This window comes from Perna viridis, chromosome 4 (assembly GCF_037379345.1).
Source record: "Perna viridis isolate PV_CMFRI_1.1 ecotype Kerala chromosome 4, ASM3737934v1, whole genome shotgun sequence".
In the NCBI taxonomy this organism is placed as follows: domain Eukaryota; kingdom Metazoa; phylum Mollusca; class Bivalvia; order Mytilida; family Mytilidae; genus Perna; species Perna viridis.
In genome coordinates, this window is record NC_142448.1 from 33,938,478 (window position 1) to 33,959,425 (window position 20,948).

General features: G+C 32.6%; 1 protein-coding gene across 3 annotated transcripts; it reads right to left on the bottom strand.

Annotated features, from left to right (window-relative positions):
- Positions 1–935: 935 nt before the first annotated feature.
- On the bottom strand, positions 936–20,521 carry LOC148619844 (kelch-like protein 24). Of its 3 annotated transcripts, none has more exons than XM_088580177.1 (8): positions 20,395–20,521; positions 16,165–17,158; positions 15,324–15,470; positions 14,100–14,231; positions 12,071–12,247; positions 11,165–11,311; positions 5,576–5,741; positions 936–4,446 (listed from the first exon to the last, which is right to left on the bottom strand). In XM_088580177.1, exons 2-8 carry the CDS (start codon positions 17,126–17,128, stop codon positions 4,287–4,289), a joined length of 1,893 nt encoding a protein of 630 aa, XP_088436303.1. In that variant the 5' UTR covers positions 17,129–17,158; positions 20,395–20,521; the 3' UTR covers positions 936–4,286. The 3 variants fall into 3 exon arrangements, with proteins under 3 accessions (XP_088436303.1, XP_088436302.1, XP_088436301.1); XM_088580176.1 differs by having other exon boundaries at positions 20,391–20,521; XM_088580175.1 differs by lacking the exon at positions 20,395–20,521 and adding an exon at positions 19,658–20,382.
- Between the last annotated feature and the right edge of the window lie 427 nt (positions 20,522–20,948).

The window sequence follows — 20,948 nt, forward strand, 5'->3', positions numbered from 1 at the left end:
CTAAAAATAGGAACATAGGGATCAGACAGTAGTTTTTTTGCATATATCTCAAAAACTGTTAGGTTTAGCTAAATTTTGACATGAGGATAAATGATGTTTTTTTTTTCAGTTTTCAGCCAATATCTTGAAAACTATGATAGATAGAATGAAACTTTCAGTTGCTGAAACGATCATTATGATATGACCTACAAAAGTTAGTGGGGATCAAACTTGTTGGACAACTCCTTGTTAGAGTCATTGCTCTTGAAAGGCCAAAAATTATGTTTTAGCAGTTTTCAGCCGATATCTTGAAAATTATAATACTGGTAGATAGAATATAACTGTCAATTGATGATATGATCCTTATGATAAGTCCTGCTAAAGTGTTCATGGAGTCATATTGTTGGACAGCTCCTTGTTAGAGTTATTGCCCTTGAAAGGCAAAAAATTTACCAAGTAAGCAATTCAGGTTCCTTGAAGCCTCTTGTTATCTCTTCTTTTAAGAGAACCATTCATCATTGTAAAATGATGTTTTAAGGTATTTAAGAAGTCAATAACACCAGACAAAAGCCTAAATGAAAGACCATACTAAATTTGATGACTTCTTGATAACAAACTTAGTTGAAAGAGAAACTATTTAACACATGTACACCACAGTAAAATTCCTCTTGAAAATTGTATTTTACTGGAACTACCCAGAAGACTCAGTGATATACACAACTATTGTTGAAAGCTCTTAATCTAGTTTCTCATTCTAATTTTGAAATACAAGAAATAAAATTAAAGATGCAAATAAACTGTTGTCTGCATACAACTGTGACTCGTGTTTAAATTGAGTTACCTCCCTTTGTATGAGGCAACATATTTTGTACAGACTTAAATATTTGTAGACTTGCTGACCTTTTAAAACATGTCAACCCCTTCCTAAATTCACTCCTGATAAAAAACAACTCATATTACAAACAACAAATTTTATATTAGTAAACTTAATCATACATTTATGTAATGTAACATGGTAAAAAAGAAAATAAATATATTTCTACAAATTTAGATCTTTATACTTTAGATCTGGTCATAATTCAAATAAAAGATTGATGCAAGAATCAAGCATTAAAAAAAGAACAAAAAGAATGTAAAAATAGTGTCTGGTTAAGACATGTTTTAGGACTATTCAGGGTTCAGTATAAACAGTTTCCACTGAATTTATGAAAGAGATTATCTTAGCACGGGTCTAAAAATGAATAGTATTTTCTCAGTTTGTTGAATGTATTTAAGCAATAAGAAGCTCAGTCAATTTTTTATGGTGTGCTGCCTGATTCTTACCAGAAAATGAATATAAAAAAAAATAAAAATAGTTTCCATTTGACACAGAATGCCCTGCCTTTGTGGTCACCATAAAGAATTGATATGTCTGGTTAAGGTCAACTTGTCTAATCCAGATACTTATAGAGTCCTTTAGTATCAGTTTAAACATACTTTGAACTTATAAACCACATACCTGTCTAAGCCAGACAAAATTTACTGTCAGTATTGACAGGTTTCATTGTATTTATCTCATAGGCAGAAAATCCCCCAAAAAATTAAAGAATCCTATACTTTGGTAGTGTTTTTTAATGCATTACATGTCAGTCTCTGTAAGAAACAGGCAGTGGTTGAAACATGGTATGAAAAAACCCACACTTTTGAAAGTTTAATTCAACTGTTAGCACCATCATCATTTTCCATATCATGTTGGGAAACTGACATATAATTTCATTAAAATGCATTGAAAATTAACATTTATGGGGCAGATAACTCAGTCAAAACCTTTTATTGAAAAATTTCTGAACAAATCCAGTGATGCAGAGATCAAATAATGATAATATGAAATAGAGAATGCATACCTGAGTGAAATCATACTTTCAGATTAGTGGATTTTTGACATGCATGTTTCAGATTTTTCCCATTTTGCCCAATTCTTACAAAAACTCACACTTAATAAGTTCTGAGTGTTAAAAAATAGCCTATGTTTCAATGCTGGAACCAGAAATTCATAAAAAGGGGGCACCGACTGATCTTTGAGGGGCCTACTTCAGTGATTTTCAAAATAATTAATAAAAATTTAGTGCACAAAACCCCTTCCTAACTAGGATCCAACTGTGGTTACCATACAAATTTATTATGTTACTGAAAAGTTCATGTGACTTAATCTGAATTGTAAACTTAAATCATGATTTTCATTTGATCATAGCATTTGTGAAAGAAAGTAAAGTTTGGCTGGCCTTTCAATTCATTAGATAAGACAACCATAAATGAATCATTACAATATTCCTAGTAAAATAAAAAAGACATAATACATATCATGTAGAGACACCGCTTGTCACAAATGCAAAATTTAAATGCTTCAGTTTATAAAGAGATATAAAAAAGTCATACATTGAAGAAAATATTACTGATTTGAAAATATAATTCAATACAACTGAACCAGCTAGGCAACTCAAAATTATTAATTGCAGTTTTTTAGCCAATAACATGGAATACAATATCAAGAGAAAAAAATTGAGTTGATGAAATGATCCTTATGATAAGGCCTAAGTCCCTATTGGGATGAAGTTGTAGGATAAATATTCATTAGAGTTATGGTCCTTGTAAGGTAAATAAATTGCTTTTTGCAGTTACTAGCAAATGTCTTGAAAGAGAGTAAGAAACTTTCAACTAAGGTAATGATCCTTATAATCAGCCCTACAAAAGATTCAACTGAGTACCTGATTATTTGACTATTGTGTTTGTGACATTTTGATTTTGTAGATTGTAGTATGGCCTCATTTTTAAATCCCCAAAAAATATATTTCACTGAAAGCTTAAATTCAAGGTTGGACAAAGAAAACAATTGGTACCATGAAAAATATTTACTCCACAGAATTTTCTTGGATGATTTACCAGGAACAAAGTAAATGAACAGTATAAGATATGTAATGGTAAATTCCAGACTTGAAAAAAAACTGAAAATTGTCAATTCTGTGGTGAAATCATATCCCTGAAAGTCTCAATCCCCTGTTAAAAAAAAGACACAAAAAAGCAACAAAAAATCCCGTAACTACAGTAAAATTAGTAAAATAAGAGTTATGGGACTTTGAATACAGGAAAAGGGTAATTTATTCAGATGTTGAAAGCTTATATTTTGGGATATTAAATTTTCACTCGTTATGATACCATACGCAGGAAAAAACAGGAAAAATTCACACACCATGTGCATTAAGACAGCTGTTAATATAGCAAGACCTGGCTCTGAATTGTCTTAGCCAGATACAATATATTATCTAAGTACTTTGATAACCATACTAACCACAGCTGTATAATGCAGCATCCAGAATACATATAAACACATGTAATTAACATGTTTACAGCCCTGAGTTATGACAATGCATAGGTAGTAACAGGGCCCAAAATAGTAAAATTTGTAACAGGCTATATCCATTCTATTTAGAGAGGACTGGGACCAAATTAGAAATAGCCATACAGTTCTTGACTCATGATTAAAAATTACCAAGGACAAAGAATCTTACAAAGTGGCCATCATAGAAGGCAAACAGTGGAAAATAAAAAAATGTATAAATAATCAGATTTCTGTTTGTAAATAAAAAAACTCCACTCATTCTCCCCACCAAAAAAATAAATTGATTCCTCGAAACAATTCTTACAACAGTTATTACCGTGTATTTGCAAAACATTCATACATAGCAGTATTTCAATATGGAACAATTGAGCACAAAACACAAATGCAAGTAAAATTGTATAACTCTTAAATAAGCACTCTTGAGAATTTTGAAGAAAAGGCATTGAGATTTAACACTATAACCCTAAACAAGACAGTGACAGAAATAAAACATAAAAAAACTTCAATACTTGAAGCTTATCCTGTTCTTAAGACCAAACACAAGGCTTGTAAGTCTCATTCTCAAGTTATTTTTTTATCTGGAATCTCTACTGTTGAAAGCATGCAAAACTGATGACCAATTTGTATTTAGGTTCCTACTTCCAGATACCTCAAAATGATGCATAGTTATCAGAATGTTCTATGTTGCATTATTATCTAACTTATTATAGTGTTGAGATATAAAACCCTTATTTTTGTCATTGTGTTAATGCATAATTGGTTTTCATTAATAAGATTGTGATTTTAAATAACCACTTCCTTTACTTTTGAATGGAATTAAGGGATATGTTCTCGTGAATTCACCAAGTCATGTGACGAGACTTACAAGCCCTATTATGGTTAATATTGGAAGAACAGAGCCCTGTTTTTTTCTGTAATAATAACATCTTCATTAGACTGTACATTGATGGGTCGTATTTCTGTCTTTACCAATGAGATCTTTCCGTATCACCATGGAAACACAGCTGAGCCAGCTACGACTAGTTTGCATTTCACCAATTATTTCCCAAGAATCTGTTAAAGGATTGTAGCACTCTATTGTGTCGTGGTACCTTGAAAATATCATTTAAATTAAAATCCTGTATTAAAAGAATATATTGAAACTTATTAATATACACTGTAGATCTTACATCAAAGTAATTATCAAGTCAATATATAAAACACTAAAACTTTTTGCCTTACAAAGGCCTTAAGGTCGAAAATTTGAGCCCCATTTTATTCATTTCCATGCATTTTATACATAGTTTATTTGTATTTAGTTATTTAGTATTTATTTTATATGTTGCTATTGTTCATGTATTTATTATTCTTATAACATCTTCTAACAATGTCCTGGAAACATTGACAGATAGGGGAGTTAAGCTAAAGCTATCATAGGTCTCACTAACCACTTCCAGGTCAAATGGCCACCCCCCTATGTAGTACCAAAAACACACTGAACCTAGACATATGTATTGTAAGTGCATTATTTGTGTGTTTTATGATTAAAAGTAGTCAAAATAAAGCTGAGAATGTGTACTTTAAAATCATATATGTAATTAACTACAAAAGTGTATGAATATTGTTTACATGTGTGAGAAATTCGCCTCTATGCTGTCAGTTAGTAGAACAGGTAAAAATGTGGATTTTCAGTATTATTTATTCAAGTAAATTTTGTGAAGAATTTCTACTATCATCCTACCATTAGCATAATGATTTTGGAAGCCTTACTTTCCAAGCTTTGCAACGGTATGCAACTTTAAGATATCATTTGTCCTGGGAATTCACAGTGAAACTTTGAAAATTACTTTTTTAACATGTAAAGTAATGGAAACGTTAGAAGTGGTTAGTGAGACCATATTCTTTAGTTTTGCAGATATGACAGTATAAATATCAGTTATGACAATTTTTAGTACTAATAAAAATCTCTCTTGTTTTGTATGTGTTTCTGTTCATCCATAACTTTTTCTGTCAGTGAAGTGTTGTAATAACACTTCTTTCCACTTATGTCTTTCTTTCCATTATCAGTTTTTCTGTCAGTGTAGTGATAACTCTTCTTTCTGTTTTAAGGAAGTGTGTTTTCATATGTTTGCTAAGACAAATTGTTGTAAACAATAATTAATATATTTATGTAATTACACCTTTTGTAAGACCAAAGAATAAATCTTTAAAACATTTTGATAATTAAGAAATTTGAGTTACCTATCCCACCCTTCCTCTCCCCCACAGGCATAAATTTTTCCTCCGACTACAGCAATTCCAGGCCGATATCGCCTCTCATTCAGGGGACCCTTCTCTGTCCACATATCAGTCTTAGGATCATAGCATTCCACCCTTTTAGTGTTCTCCGTAGACGCATGCCAGCCACCTTAAATTAAATAAGAATTTTACTAGTAATTGTTTTTTCTTAAATATTCATTTTATAAAATAATTAAAGTTCAGTTGAAAGAGCCATTTTGTTAAATGTTTGTATTTAGACAGCTAATCATGTTTTTATACAAGTATGAGTTCAGCCAAGGACATGCAAAATTGCCTGATTTATAGTTCGCAAGATATAAAGAGAGGAAATTTCGCATCTTCAGCTTTTTACAAATATAAACAATGTTTTTCTTTTTTTTTTTTTTTTTGAGAGGGGGGATGCATTTTCTTGAGTCTTAATCTTTAGCCTGTCTGTCTAAAGCATTGAAACAGTTGACATTACTGGCAGCAATGTAAAAATCATACAAATAAAAACTTTCATTGTTTTATTCAAAACACATCATTGTTTGAAAAGATGTTAATAAGGAAACTGTTACATTAATATAATTTCAATTAGAATTACTGTTCTTGATTGACACATGCTCCATCAAATTAGCCAGATATTTACTCTGTCTATTTTCAAAGGGGAATAACTCAGTCACAAAATAAGGTCTCACTAACCACTTCCGGGTCAAATGGCCACCCCCCTATGTAGTACCAAAAACACACTGAACCTAGACATATGCATTGTAAGTGCATTATTTGTGTGTATTATGATTAAAAGTAGTCAAAATAAAGCTGAGAATGTGTACTTTAAAATCATATATGCAATTAACTACAAAAGTGTATGAATATTGTTTACATGTGTGAGTAATTTGCCTCCATGCTGTCAGTTAGCAGAACAGGTAAAAATGTGGATTTTCAGTATTATTTATTCAAGTAAATTTTGTGAAGAATTTTTACTATGATCGTACCATTAGCATAATGATTTTGGAAGCCTTATTTTCCAAGCTTCGCAACGGTATGCAGCTTTAAGATGTCATTTGTCCTGGGAATTCACAGTGAGACTTTGAAAATTACTTTTTTAACATGTAAAGTAATGGAAACGTTAGAAGTGGTTAGTGAGACCATAAATTAAATTATGGCATATTTCAGAGAAATGCATAATTTGAGGAAAATTGCCTTTCCTGGTCATTATTTCCATTTTCCCATAAAATCAGTATAGTGATATTGGTAATCTGGCTATATTTTAAAATGTGCATTGTGCAAGGTAATTTAAAAAACACCATAGCAACAAGATTTTTATCAGTAACAGTGACTCATAACTTGACGTCATCCATGAAATACACAACGTCACTGCTTGGGATATTCAAAGTACTCAAATAGTCACACAGCACAGACTAAGAATCACACAGTAATGAAATAGGTATGATATAAATTGTTGAAATCTGTTCTTTTTTCATAATGATAAATGATATTTACTATTACAACTTCTTGAATTATCATAGGTATCAATTTGGTGTGACAAGTTAGTTAAAATTGTAATTTTTTAGTAATTTAGGGAAAATATCACTGAGGGGCATGATATAAAAATGACCATTTCTTTGTAGTCCTATGTCTGATTTTGATAGTTTTGGTCTTATTAGACTCACAATACCACAAGCTTTCATAAAATGTAAAAACAGAAAAACATAAAAACTCATAAAATGTTTTTAAGGTCTCACTAACCACTTCCGGGTCAAATGGCCACCCCCCTATGTAGTACCAAAAACACACTGAACCTAGACATATGCATTGTAAGTGCATTATTTGTGTGTATTATGATTAAAAGTAGTCAAAATAAAGCTGAGAATGTGTACTTTAAAATCATATATGCAATTAACTACAAAAGTGTATGAATATTGTTTACATGTGTGAGTAATTTGCCTCCATGCTGTCAGTTAGCAGAACAGGTAAAAATGTGGATTTTCAGTATTATTTATTCAAGTAAATTTTGTGAAGAATTTTTACTATGATCGTACCATTAGCATAATGATTTTGGAAGCCTTATTTTCCAAGCTTCGCAACGGTATGCAGCTTTAAGATGTCATTTGTCCTGGGAATTCACAGTGAGACTTTGAAAATTACTTTTTTAACATGTAAAGTAATGGAAACGTTAGAAGTGGTTAGTGAGACCTAAAGCAGTGCAGCACTTAATTTCAAACATGATCTGGACACATTCCAAACACATCATCCATGCAAGTCTCACAATTATGAATATGTGGCAATTTTTGCATAAATTTGAAGATCAAAGGGCAATAATTGTGCCAAAACAAAAAGACAGTATGGAACTCAAGTTCATATTCAAATCAATTCAAAATTGTGTAGCACATGAAAAGAAATGGTGCTTTATTATTATGTGTTAAAGAATTTAATTTATTAACATTTCTTTTCAGAAATATTAAGTGTTTTGATTTTGTCACTTTTTTTTGTTTTTTACTCAGCCAGCACTCCACAGTTTAGTTTAGTTTCCCACTTTTGGCTAGGGATGAAAAATGACATAAATGGAAACCGGTGGTTGCTATAGTGATTAAAAATGAAGAATCTATTGTTGATCAAACATTTTCTGAAAAAAGGGGACTTTTGGAAGTATTTTGCAATGTTTTATATATTTTCAATGTTGAAGGGGCTTTTTTTCAATGACAATTTGACTTCATTGTGAAAGTGAAAGTAAGTCAATTTTTCACCATGCTAAATTTAATAAGTGGATTACAAGGTGAAATAGCTCAAAATCTAACCGGCGATGCCCATATGAGGAAGGGGTTTTCGAAGGAAAAAGTTTGAACAGTTTCAGGGGATGAAATAAAAATTGCAGATATTTTGCGGGAAATTTGATATTTTTAAACCTGATTTTATGAACTTTTTTGCAAATTTTCGCATATTTTTGCATGGTTTCTATGGTAACCCTATATGCTGTGGGTAATTTTTTTCCAGAACATTTTTACTGCATCCTGAAGGCCTTGGCTAGAGCTATTTCTAGATATATAGATTTACAGATGCTTGACATTTTTTTAAAGTGATAAATGTTACAAAGCATCAGATTACAAGACCAAAATTAGGCAGTTCTACAATACTGTGGAGTGCTGGCTTAAAGGGAGCTGCCTATACCCCTACACATTTAAAAAATTGCTTTACTTCTTAGAAACTAGTGTTTTTATGCTATGCTTTGATACAAGGGTTAAAAAAATGTAACTTATGGTATGGACCTATGTTGTTGTTAGCTAAGAAGTCCCTAGCAACCAATTATGCAGATTTTTTGCAAAGTTAACAGAACAATCATTGAACTGATTCATGTTTGAATATGGCTCTTGCCATCACAAAGAATGAAATATATTTTTAAAAGCTAAATATTTGCACAGGTTACATGTAAAATAGTTAACCGGGCAACTTTTAAGTGCACAATAAGCAAAGGTTTAATAACCTTAGACCTGGAGTGGGCTTTTTAGTGTTTGGTTTTCAGTTCATTCAGATTTCTGTGATTTTTCATGCGATGAGCTTCAAATGCACTATTTTGGCATAAAACCGGTGTTAGAAGCTTACAAAACCTCAAATGTAGGGTTTATAAGTATACATAGGTTGTGATTTTGTATGTTTTAAGTGGAAATTTTCATTTAAAAGATGATTATAGCAAAACAGTGAAGTGCATATCTGCACTTAGGTATAAGGAAAGTTCTGCACTAATGAAGAGGAGATAGCCTAGTATGAGAATGCCTCTAAAATTGTTATCAATTGTCCAATTATGATAAATTTGGTATCATTTTACTCGTAAGAAGGTAAGCTTTCAAGAAATAACTAGAAAATTACAATATTTAATATTGCATTCTGCTTAAGCCAGCACTCCACAGTTTAGTTTAGTTTCCCACTTTTGGCTAGGGATGAAAAATGACATAAATGGAAACCGGTGGTTGCTATAGTGATTAAAAATGAAGAATCTATTGTTGATCAAACATTTTCTGAAAAAAGGGGACTTTTGGAAGTATTTTGCAATGTTTTATATATTTTCAATGTTGAAGGGGCTTTTTTTCAATGACAATTTGACTTCATTGTGAAAGTGAAAGTAAGTCAATTTTTCACCATGCTAAATTTAATAAGTGGATTACAAGGTGAAATAGCTCAAAATCTAACCGGCGATGCCCATATGAGGAAGGGGTTTTCGAAGGAAAAAGTTTGAACAGTTTCAGGGGATGAAATAAAAATTGCAGATATTTTGCGGGAAATTTGATATTTTTAAACCTGATTTTATGAACTTTTTTGCAAATTTTCGCATATTTTTGCATGGTTTCTATGGTAACCCTATATGCTGTGGGTAATTTTTTTCCAGAACATTTTTACTGCATCCTGAAGGCCTTGGCTAGAGCTATTTCTAGATATATAGATTTACAGATGCTTGACATTTTTTTAAAGTGATAAATGTTACAAAGCATCAGATTACAAGACCAAAATTAGGCAGTTCTACAATACTGTGGAGTGCTGGCTCAGAATGCAATATATGTAAGGGAGATAACTCATGTCAGATCAATAATTTGTGAATATTTATAGAAGAGAAAAAGCCTTTGAAAAACACACATGAATTATTGTGGATTTTTCTTAGTCTGTCTTGTTATACTAGTTGCTTTCTTCATCAGACTTGTATCATTCTACTCTTTTCAGACATTTTTACAAAGAAAGCATTAGAGAAAAATGTTTTAAAGGGAGATAATTCATAGATATTTACAAGAAAAGCACAACAAACTAAATTATTAACTAGTGGTTTTCTGATCAATGTTCAGTATCATTTTAATAATTCTCTGTAAACATTTAAAGCAAGCAAATTTAATTACAATATGGAAACCATCGTGTGCCACTCACCCTTACAGATGTGTTTGATTTTTATATATGATAATAGTACAACACATTCTTAAAGTCATTTGTTAGATTTCTCCCATTATCAAGGGAGTAATATTTCTTCCCCTTTGGTCGATTATAATAACAGGTTGCATTGCATAAGCAATGGTTAATCATTACAAATTTTAACCTTAAAAGTGCAAAAAGCCTGATTTCAGTCTCACAGGAAGTTATCCTGTAACAATCTCCACTAGTTTCGTATCTTAAACAAAAACAAAATGTCTATCTGTTAATAGCTCACATCTGAAAGTTTTGTACAGTTATATGAAGGAAAATAGATCCTACTTAATTTAGAAAAAATAGAAACCATCATTATTTTTAACAATATCAATGTATTAAACTTGGTCCTCTTATATGTTACACCTGCCTCATATTACACAACATATAATATGCCTGTGTCCAGTCATTTCAGTCCCATTACTCTATAACCAAAGTTGAAAAATAATAAAAAATGAAAAGAAACTTTTATCAATGTAGAAAAATGTTCTGTCAGAATATCATTAAAATCCTACAAAGTAATTTACAGTTATTATATAACAATTGAAAAACAGACAGACAGACATCCTAATGGCTAGACAGAAGTATACTATAATATGTCTGTCTTTTCCTATGATTATAGTTACAGCCTACCAATGACATAAATCTTGCCATCCAACACACAGGCCCCAGATCCAGACCGTGGTATTCTCATTGGTCTAACTTCTATCCATAACTGTGTCCGTGGATTATATAACTGTACAATCTCTATACCATCACCATCTTCTAGTATGGCTCCACCTAAAGACAAGGCAAGAAAATTGTTAATTGGAAAGAGTGAATAAGTAAAATATTATCACCAGTTAAATCTGAATGTGTTCTTGGCACGATATACATATACAGTGACGTTATTTGAATCTGGATTGGTGATAATCAATTTTATAAAAAAAAAAAAAACAATTGATCATCGGTGGAAAATGAAAAATCGATCACTGAAACATCACTACACAGAGCAGATTTAATTTTAAGACTTCGACCAAGCAGCCACTTAACAAAATCAGAAGAAAATATAATATTCCACTAAAAAGAAGAAAAACATTGGGTATCATTTAAACTAGCAATCAGGGATTGACAATAACAGTAGTTCAGTAGTCCTGTGCCACCCTAATTTTGGAGAGGACCACTAGACAAATGTTCATGGTAGTCCTATGGGCTATCTAAATTTTGCTTTATTTTTCATAAGATCTAAGAACAGAACCATCAGTACTGTCTGGGGACTACCTGTTTTACCTCTGAAGTAGTCCTGTTGACCATCACACAAATGTAGTGTCAAACCCTGCAAATGAATTTAAAATATTCACATATAGACAATTCACCAGACCAAATGTACATGTATGTCTTTAATACTGTATGATGAGTCATTCTGGTGTGTGAATGCAGAATTTGGCAACTTTGTCGCAAACCTTGGTAAAATTTGTTTTGTAGTTTTTACACAGACTCCAAAATTACCAACCCACAAAAAATTACTGCAACACAGTATACTGCCGTTTTTTCAAGTACCTGTAACATAGAGCATCCCATTGAGGGAAACACATGCTGGACTTGTCAGGGCCATTTTCATTGGTGGAACCATTGTCCATTCATTGGTCTCAATATTATAGTACTCCACACTGTCTAATCTTACATTGCCATCCCAGCCACCAATAGCATACATGAACCCATCCAGCATCACTAGACCTAGAATGTAAACAAGGATACATAACAAATCATTTAAGAGGGCATCCATACAAAACCCAGGCAGTGGGTTGCTCGAGACAATTTTTGTTCCAAAAAAATTTCATATCACAAAGGCATCCTTTCTCAAAGTTGAATGTTGGTCTGTTTGATAAACTGCAATGGTTAAAGAGAAAAGAGTACATAGGAAGCATTGAAATTCAATGAAAAAGGGAGATAACTCTTTATTTTTTTTGCAAAATTTGGTTGCTTTGTTATGGAACTATTTAAAAAATCTTTCTCCAAGCCATCTATTGTTGCTTTAAAAAAATCCTTTTACAATTTGACATACATATGATGTAAACATTACATTGAAACAAAAACTTCAGTGGGATAAAATTTACCCTGTGCCAACCATATCATAGGACCTGCCTGAGTTTTACATGGACAGCCTTTTAAATATCAAATGCCAGCAATGCCAGTACTTTAATGTAGAGAAATATATTAAATAATATATATATCAAAAAAGTACATCAAAATCTAACCAACAACCTAATGCAGGTTTTATGGTTTGATACCAGAGTTTTGTTTTTTCTAATGCCAGTTTTTATCAATTTGCAGTCATTTAAAGTAAAAAAATTACTCTCATATGAATGACAGTTTAATTAATCTAAATAATTTAACTTAAGGTATTATTTATATTTGGAACTAACCTTTACTAAGGAATTAGGTTATGTAGTCAAAATTTAGAGGGTGTTAGTAAATTTTCCTGTTATCCAACTAACCTAACTCCTTAGCCATGCTGGCATGACTAACCCCCTAAGTAAAGGTTTTCCCAAAAAAAAATTTAAATTATTAGTAGATGATGCTAAAATAATTAACCTTTAAATGTGTGTCTGTCTCAAGAGGAGCAAGTGCACCCATTTCTTAATCATTTGTGGGATATAAATGTAAACAAAGTGACTATTGTCTCATTTTTGTTCATGAGATACAATTTGTATCTGGACCAGAAATGTACATCAAACTAACTAAATTCAGACTGACAAGTCCTACCTCAAACCAAACTCTATCACCAAATATCTCCAAATATCTGACACAGAACTACATGTAGGTTTGATGGAATTACTATCTTTAGTGAATTCTCTTAAGGAATAAAATATTTGAGACTGCTGCCTGCTTTAGTGAAAAATGTCATTGTAAATGTGTGGGAAAAATATCCATTTATACTATTATTTATCATTTATCATTTATATTAATTGCATTATCTTTTTTAACCGAGTTTCTTGAATTCTTCATGATAGATGTTTTTTTCAAAATTCTACTTATTTCATTGTTTCCACTGGTACAGATGTATATACTTAGGAAGACGTTACTTAATGTCGATACCTCCTCCTCTGAAAGGTTTTTGGAAGAGTACTGACACTTGTCCATGATTTTAAGGTAATCACACTCCCGCAGTGATGTTGTTTGTCTAAAATTACCTCAAAAATAAGACTGTGCCCCTCATGAAAGCTTACTATCTAGAGAAAAAAATGGCTCAAATATTATCCCAAATAAGATATTTCCCAATTGGTAGTCCAAGTGCAGAATATGGTGTTTCTACTTAAAATTACACTAATTAATTGTTTATGACTAGTGTTTTTCTTGCTATTCTCTATACAAATGATTTTTCACTGTTTTGAACCAATATTCCAAATTTCCCAATTCCCAAAAAATTTGCTTATTTTCCTATTAAAGATGTATGGGATGAACAGACTGTGTTCAGAGGTAATTTATGGGTTAAAAAAAATGTTTACCCAGGGAATATACATGTACATGTAGAAAAAACTTCTGCATGACCAAGGAGTATATATGTAGAACAATTCCTCATACGAACCCAGTTCAGATCTGGCAATGTTCATAGAAGCTACTTCAGTCCATGTATCTAAGCTTGGATCATATCTCATCACACTTTTATTGGCTGACCCATCAGGATATTCTCCACCAGCCAGAAACAAATAGCTGTCTCCTAGAAATCAAATTTATGACTTTTTTTAATTTTCTGGCCAATGTGATCCCCCACCAGCCACAAAAAAAATAGCTGTCTCTTACAAATAAAACATACCATTTTGGTTTTTTTCTGGCCAATGACATTTCCTCATTAAAAAACGTTTCAAGACATACTAGTGACTTTTTATTACCTAGATAATAATTGGCAAAATTTATTTGATGTGATGTCTTTCGAATCTTCCAGCTGTGCATACAAAATCGTTGACATCAGTGCACATCAGATTGATGTTGCTGATCAAAATAAAACACATGACAAGTATTGTAAGGTCTATCTATTAAAAGTTTAATTTAGTGAAAATTGGTCATATGTATTGGTTTATCTATATCCCATTCTTTTTTTCCAGAGGACGCTTACCCTAACAGTGGACCTGGTCCATGCTCCCAGTTTTTAGTGGAGTCCGAGTTCCTCATTTGCTTTTGTTACTTTGTATTTATGATTTATGTTTTATGTTCTTTGTTGTGTATGTCTGTTTTCCATGTCTGGTCTTTGTCCCTGGATTACATTCTTTTGATTACCGCTATAACCTTGGTTTCCTTGATTACTCTTCCAGCTGATTTTAATTACAGTTTGTGTTTTGGCTGCCAATCTATTGTCTGTGTCTCTTAAATGTAGTCCAAATCAATTTTTTTTGCAAGCTTCCCCTTTTTCTGTGCTTAACACCTCATACATTGTACCTCTATGGAAAAAAGTGAAAAATGAAGGGTAGCTTCTCTTCATGAAGATAACCATTGTGACAAAAAGTTAAATTGAAAAAAACAAATACCTCAAGTATTTTGTTATTGTATGATGTATAAAAAGAATGACAGACAGATACAAAATAAATGTACCAGTATACCATACTATCTCATAAAAAAATGGGCATAAAAGTGAGCCAAATACTTCAATTTTATTATTATCTTTACAAAATAACAATCCCTGAACATTAAAGACATAAACTCCTTGATCTAATTGTTTAACTGCTCTAAAAATAGAAAAAAAAACATCAGCACTTAGAATAATACAATTGAAAGACTGAATTACATTCCATGTTTATAATTTAAAATTTCAAACCTGCAGAAACTATCCCATGTTTACTTATAGCGAATGGAAGACATGCTAATGGTTTCCATGACAACGTATTGGGGTCATAGGTCTCCACACTTCTCAGCACTACCTTATCATCTTCACCACCAACAGCGACGATGACTTCTGTCTTATCTGCAAATACATCATACATTTCTAATCATAATTTAAAAGTAAAAGTATTAACAACAAAAATTTGTAAGAATGATTTATAAGATTTTTTAAATACATTTTTGTACATTTAATAACTTTTCCTTTTGATTTCATCAATGTCCAACTTAAAATTTACTGGTATTCAATTATTTTCTTTCAAAAACTAATTTTGTGGCAAAACACTTTGAATGTATAGTACATTTGCACATGCATGTAATCTGTGAGTACATGTGTATGTTCCTAATTCTCATGTCTTCAATGGCTATTTCAAGATTGCAATGATCCCTGTCAATCAAAGTGATTAAGGATTACTGCTACAAATTCTAACATTTTTACAGTAAGAGAGGGCTTCTGCTGAAATTCCTGGTTTATGCATTATAATCAATTTGAACATTTATGTCCACTGACTCCAAATTTTCTATGTTGAAATAGAAAACCTCATTGGCTCAATAAAAATTATTACACTAAAAATTACATTAACTTAATATGATCTAATTTGTACATGTACATTGCACATTGTACATGTATCTTACAGCTTTTGCTTTACTCACTTTTCAAAATTTGTAGCCTCAAATTTTAGTTTCTAGAATAAAAGTATTGGGAATCAAGGTTGTACAGAGCATCTCACAAATTTGCATGAAATTTTAAATACAAAATATTGATCTTTGATACAAACCAGAAGACTTTCGAACTTTTGTCCGTGGACTTGAGAATTCTGCCCTTCTGTCTTGTAACAAATGAAAATCTTTGGCTTCTTTGACTAGTTTTTGACAAGCATCTGAATGTTTAATGACTTCATGACTTTCAACATTGTCATGAATAAAATAACAACTAACTAAAGGTAAGCGAACACATTCTAAAACACTTTCAAATCCATTTCGACGGTTACCAACATCATGATCTAGCCATCGAATAGCAGCATGGTAAACTGTTTCCTCATTATCAACGTTCAAATCATCATCAGATAAAAGTTCAACTAATTTGACCTTCGCTATTTGTAAAAATTCTTCATGTGGCCAGACTGATGGGAAATGGTGTAAAATATAATCTTTTGATTTTTGTTGCAGTTCACAGCATGCATGGAGTTCGGCAAAACAATGAATTCCAACACAATTCAATTCATCCATATTTTGTTCAAGATATAAACAACATGCCTCTTTCACTGGGATTATCTCAAGTAAATTAGCTGCCGAAAGAAGTGATTGAACATTCTGTCGAGTTATAACTACCTCTGAAGTATAACCATAGTCTATAAGAATTTTCACCATTTGAGGTTCAACCCCATTTAATGTAACTTTTTTCTGCTGGCTTTCAGCTAATCCTCCAGCAAACATTGCTCTAAAATACTGGCTAAATGCAGATAAAACAACTTTATGGCAAGGAAATTCATAGCTATCAACACATATAACCACATCACAAAATTGTAAATTATTTTGAAGGTCCCGCAAGCCAGATAGAAGCTGGGCAGGATGAGACATTTCAACATAACGATACTCTTCCTCATTTTGAAGGGATTCTGGTACACTTAACACAGATTCTGTGCTGACAGCACTAGAGCATGTTCTAGGTGACAAACATGGAGCAAAGTTCACTGGTACAGCTTTGTCACCACCTCCACAGCTATCTCCTGTTTCTGCCATGTTAATATGGACTGCCCTGAGCAGATATTTCTAAAAGATAAACATACATGTATTTACATGTAAGTTTCTAAAGTAATACAACCCAAATAAGAATTTATAAGAAATAACAGAGAAAGGTAAAATAGCAAACTGGAAGAAAAGATGCAGTAAAAAAAGCTGAAATGTTACTTTTTACATTGTACATGGTATAGGGTATGTAAGTCTCATAAGGTGACTCTGTGGTTTCATAAGAATGGGTCCTAGTCTACCATTCAAATGTATGGAGATTCGTCATTAACAAAGCATTGAGTTCAATATTAAAAACGAAGTATCATTTTTGGGTAAAAATACTGATTAAAAATGACAATTATCCAGTTTTAAGAGATAAAAATGTTTAGAACAACATAAAATAGAAGATTTTGCATTGTGAAGCAGCGTTTGAATTTCCCGGAAGTACACACTACAATGCATATCGGTCTTCGGATTTCAATACGTTCTACACCAGAAATTCGGGAAGGGAAACTGAAACTAGAACGAGACTTACAAACCCTATTTAGAGCCTGAAATCCTCTTAAAACAAAACAAACTAATCTTTCATCAATGGAAATCACAATTAAACCTACAGTACATCCAGAGAGTATAGATTCTCAAACTCCCATTTGGTGTCCAGTGGATCACATAGTTTTTCAGAGTCCACTCCTAAAATCCTCCAAGTGATTTCTCCCATCTGGGAGTATTTTGGAGTCACTCCTAGTATTTTGTTACCTTATGTATTGTAATAATGTTCACCTGACAGGTAAGACAGGATGTAGGTGGTACTTCAAAGGGTAATCAGGGCAATAAGAAACTCCCAGCTGGAAGTATTTTATTGACTTTTGGAGGAAGTACGCCAAAATCACTCCAGGATTTTTATGGCATTTCTTTTAATTTCCTGGAGTCACTCCGAAAAGTGACACCCAAATGAGAGTTTGAGAATCTATACTCTCTGGGTGTACTGTATATAAAAATGCTTTGAACATGGACCTACATATACAATGTAGGAGCTGGTAATGTAAGCCTTAATTATCTTCTTTTCAGAAACACCCAACAAAATATTTACGGTATGTCTTAATATATTTATGCATATTGGTATGTATGTATTACAAAATGTATGCCCAAATGTATTAATCTGTATTGGTGTATTGGATCTATATAAGTTTGGATTTAGAATAACTGCAAAAATACAAGCATATCAATTTCTATAGTATTTTAAGGCATTGATTAATAAAGCAGTTTACAAAGCTAAAGAGTTAATTGACTGTATTCATGTCTGCATAACAAATAATAGCAAGCGCCGCAAAGCGGTTTAAGCTCTATGGTCATTACATGCACTTTCTAAATTTCTCTTAAGGTTCTCCAATATACTAACGAAAAAAAGTCATGTCCCAGAACAAAAAGTGACTGTCCTTACGGAGAAAATTCATCATTTCTTTCAATCAAACAAATAAAAAAATATAGGTTAAGATTACATTTCAGTAAAAATAAATTCATCTTATCTGATAGTTTCCATGTCTTTTTCTAATTAGTTTTACTTATTTAAAGAAGTGAATGTTATGTTTTTAAAAACTTCTGGGAAACACATGGATGAATGTACGTGTATCTCCGCTGTTACACTGTTACTGTTGTAAAGAACCTAACCTGCCTTGGAAAAAAATACAACTCTGATTACATTTTCAAAATCAAAGCATAGCTTTTCTAAGATAGGAAAGGCAATCATTTTCTTGTTTGGAATATTCAGCTGTCATCTGAATTTTGTTTATGTCGCATGATATGTGTAAAATATTCCTACCATCCGTGGAGAACTGTTATATTTCCGGTATCTGTACACGTACAGATTGATCTGACATGCCAAAACTGAAATGGATGTTGCTACAGATGCCCTTAAGGGATAAAAAATGTAAAGTATTGTGAGGTGCAATAAAGTTATTGACCATTTTGAGAGCGAGGGGAAAGGGAGCCATGGGGTTGGAATTTTTTGGGGGAAAATTGTTCAAGTTATTCATTAATTGAGAAAAACTCCCCCATTAAAAAAAAGACAGATTTTCCAATAGAAATATTGATTTTGCTTGCTGCTTAAATATAAATGAAAATATTGCACTTGCAAACATTTTCTAACGGGTCGCCCCCTCTTTGTAATGTCCTTCATTATTTTTTATGAGTCTCGCACAGACGGTAAATGTATGGTAAAGCTCACGGTGCTTGCTGATTTAGGCAATGCCTACCCCATATTAATAGTAGACTGAAGTGCGGAACGGTGGCCTACATGTACATTGTACCTGCATAGTTAGTTCTTTTTGGAATAAAGGCTCTTGAGTTTTGGGAAGTATGGGAAGATGGGCTATCAGCACTGAAGACTTAAATACAAAATGTAGCAGAGTAACTGGCTTGGCCAAAGGTTTACATCTACATCTACATCTACAATGGTAATCTGTAAAGAGCCTGTCCGACTCACCACACGAATGGGGAAGAAACTAGTGATCGTCATCCAAAAAGGTGCTTTACAATATTTACATGTGAAAGGTGAAGTGCAGATAAAAACATGGCTAGCTCTCTACGGATTCTGGACATAGGATATGAGGCTGGTCTTAAATGCCTCATAGTCCTCCTGGTCGATCAGTTGTGCTGGTAAGGCGTTCCAGTCTATGAGTGTTCAAACAAAGAAGCTGTTTTTTCTCTGCTCACTAGTAGAGCCTAGTCTAATGAAACGCCTTTGGTGAAACTGTCTGGTCGTTCTAGTTGGTTGTTGAATGTAATCCGGTATCGGTATTGCTACTATTTGATGTACGATTTTGTAAAATAGTAGTAGACGTGATGTTCTTCGTCGATCCTGAAGTGTTGGTAATTTCAGGTCTTCTAGGAGTGTTGTTACTGTCCCTGGATCTTGTAAATATTGATGGCCGATGAATCTGGCTGCTCGTCGTTGTATCATCTCCAGCTGATAGATGTGCTTCTGGAGGAAAGGATCCCATACACTACTGCTATATTCAAGGGTTTAATTCTTCTGCCAGTGCCAAATAGGTTTGTCACTGGCCTGTCACAAAGCGGTTATTCCTACAACGTAAGAGGTTGGAATTTCCTTCCTCGCACCAAGTCAGAAAAGGGCTTGCCAGACACCTCTGTAACTGTTGAAGTAAACACGACCCGCGACCGGTCTAGTGCCATGGTACTGGCCAGTAAGTTTTGATCTTCAAAGCAATCGTGCTCTATCGCAATTTTTATAGAAAAAAAATTTAAAAAAACATACACACCAACTCGGTCCTGCTAGAACTGTTTTTCTGCCTGTTTCTATTAGGTAATGACTCAAGTGCATAACTTGATGTGTTTCTAAGAAAAATTCTTCGATTTTCAATATCCGGAAGTTTATTAATTTTCACAGTAAACTTATAACCAACGAAAAACATGATAACGACAAAGCAGTGCAACGAACAAAAAAGCAAGACTTGTTATTTCAAAGTTATTTGGATTATCATAGACTAGATGTCAAAACCAGTATCCAAAAATTCTTCATTTTATTTCTGAAGATTGACATGGAAGAAGGTAATTGAAAATCTATTTCGGAAGTCTTGATTCTTTTTTTTTTAAAATAACAATGCTGGGAGCGTAATATAATATAACTTTCCTGAACTTCGCATTACAAAGTTATTGATTTTATATATGATGTACACATAACTGGTGATTTGAGATTTGTACACATGCACTTGATTACAGTTGTCTGTGGTTGCGCCGAAGTCGAAATATAACTTTTTCATCATCTCTGTATAATTTGATTGCAGATAAAACACGCTTTCTGATTGGCCAACAA

Coding starts and splice junctions, on each gene's coding strand:
- LOC148619844 (XM_088580175.1), bottom strand. CDS start 19,744: ATGAGGCATTTAAGACCAGCCTCATATCCTATGTCCAGAATCCGTAGA. Junction 15,471..16,164: donor AAAAGTTCGAAAGTCTTCTG/GTTTGTATCAAA, acceptor ATGTATTTGCAG/ATAAGACAGAAGTCATCGTC. Junction 14,232..15,323: donor ACATGGGATAGTTTCTGCAG/GTTTGAAATTTT, acceptor TTTGATTTCTAG/GAGACAGCTATTTGTTTCTG.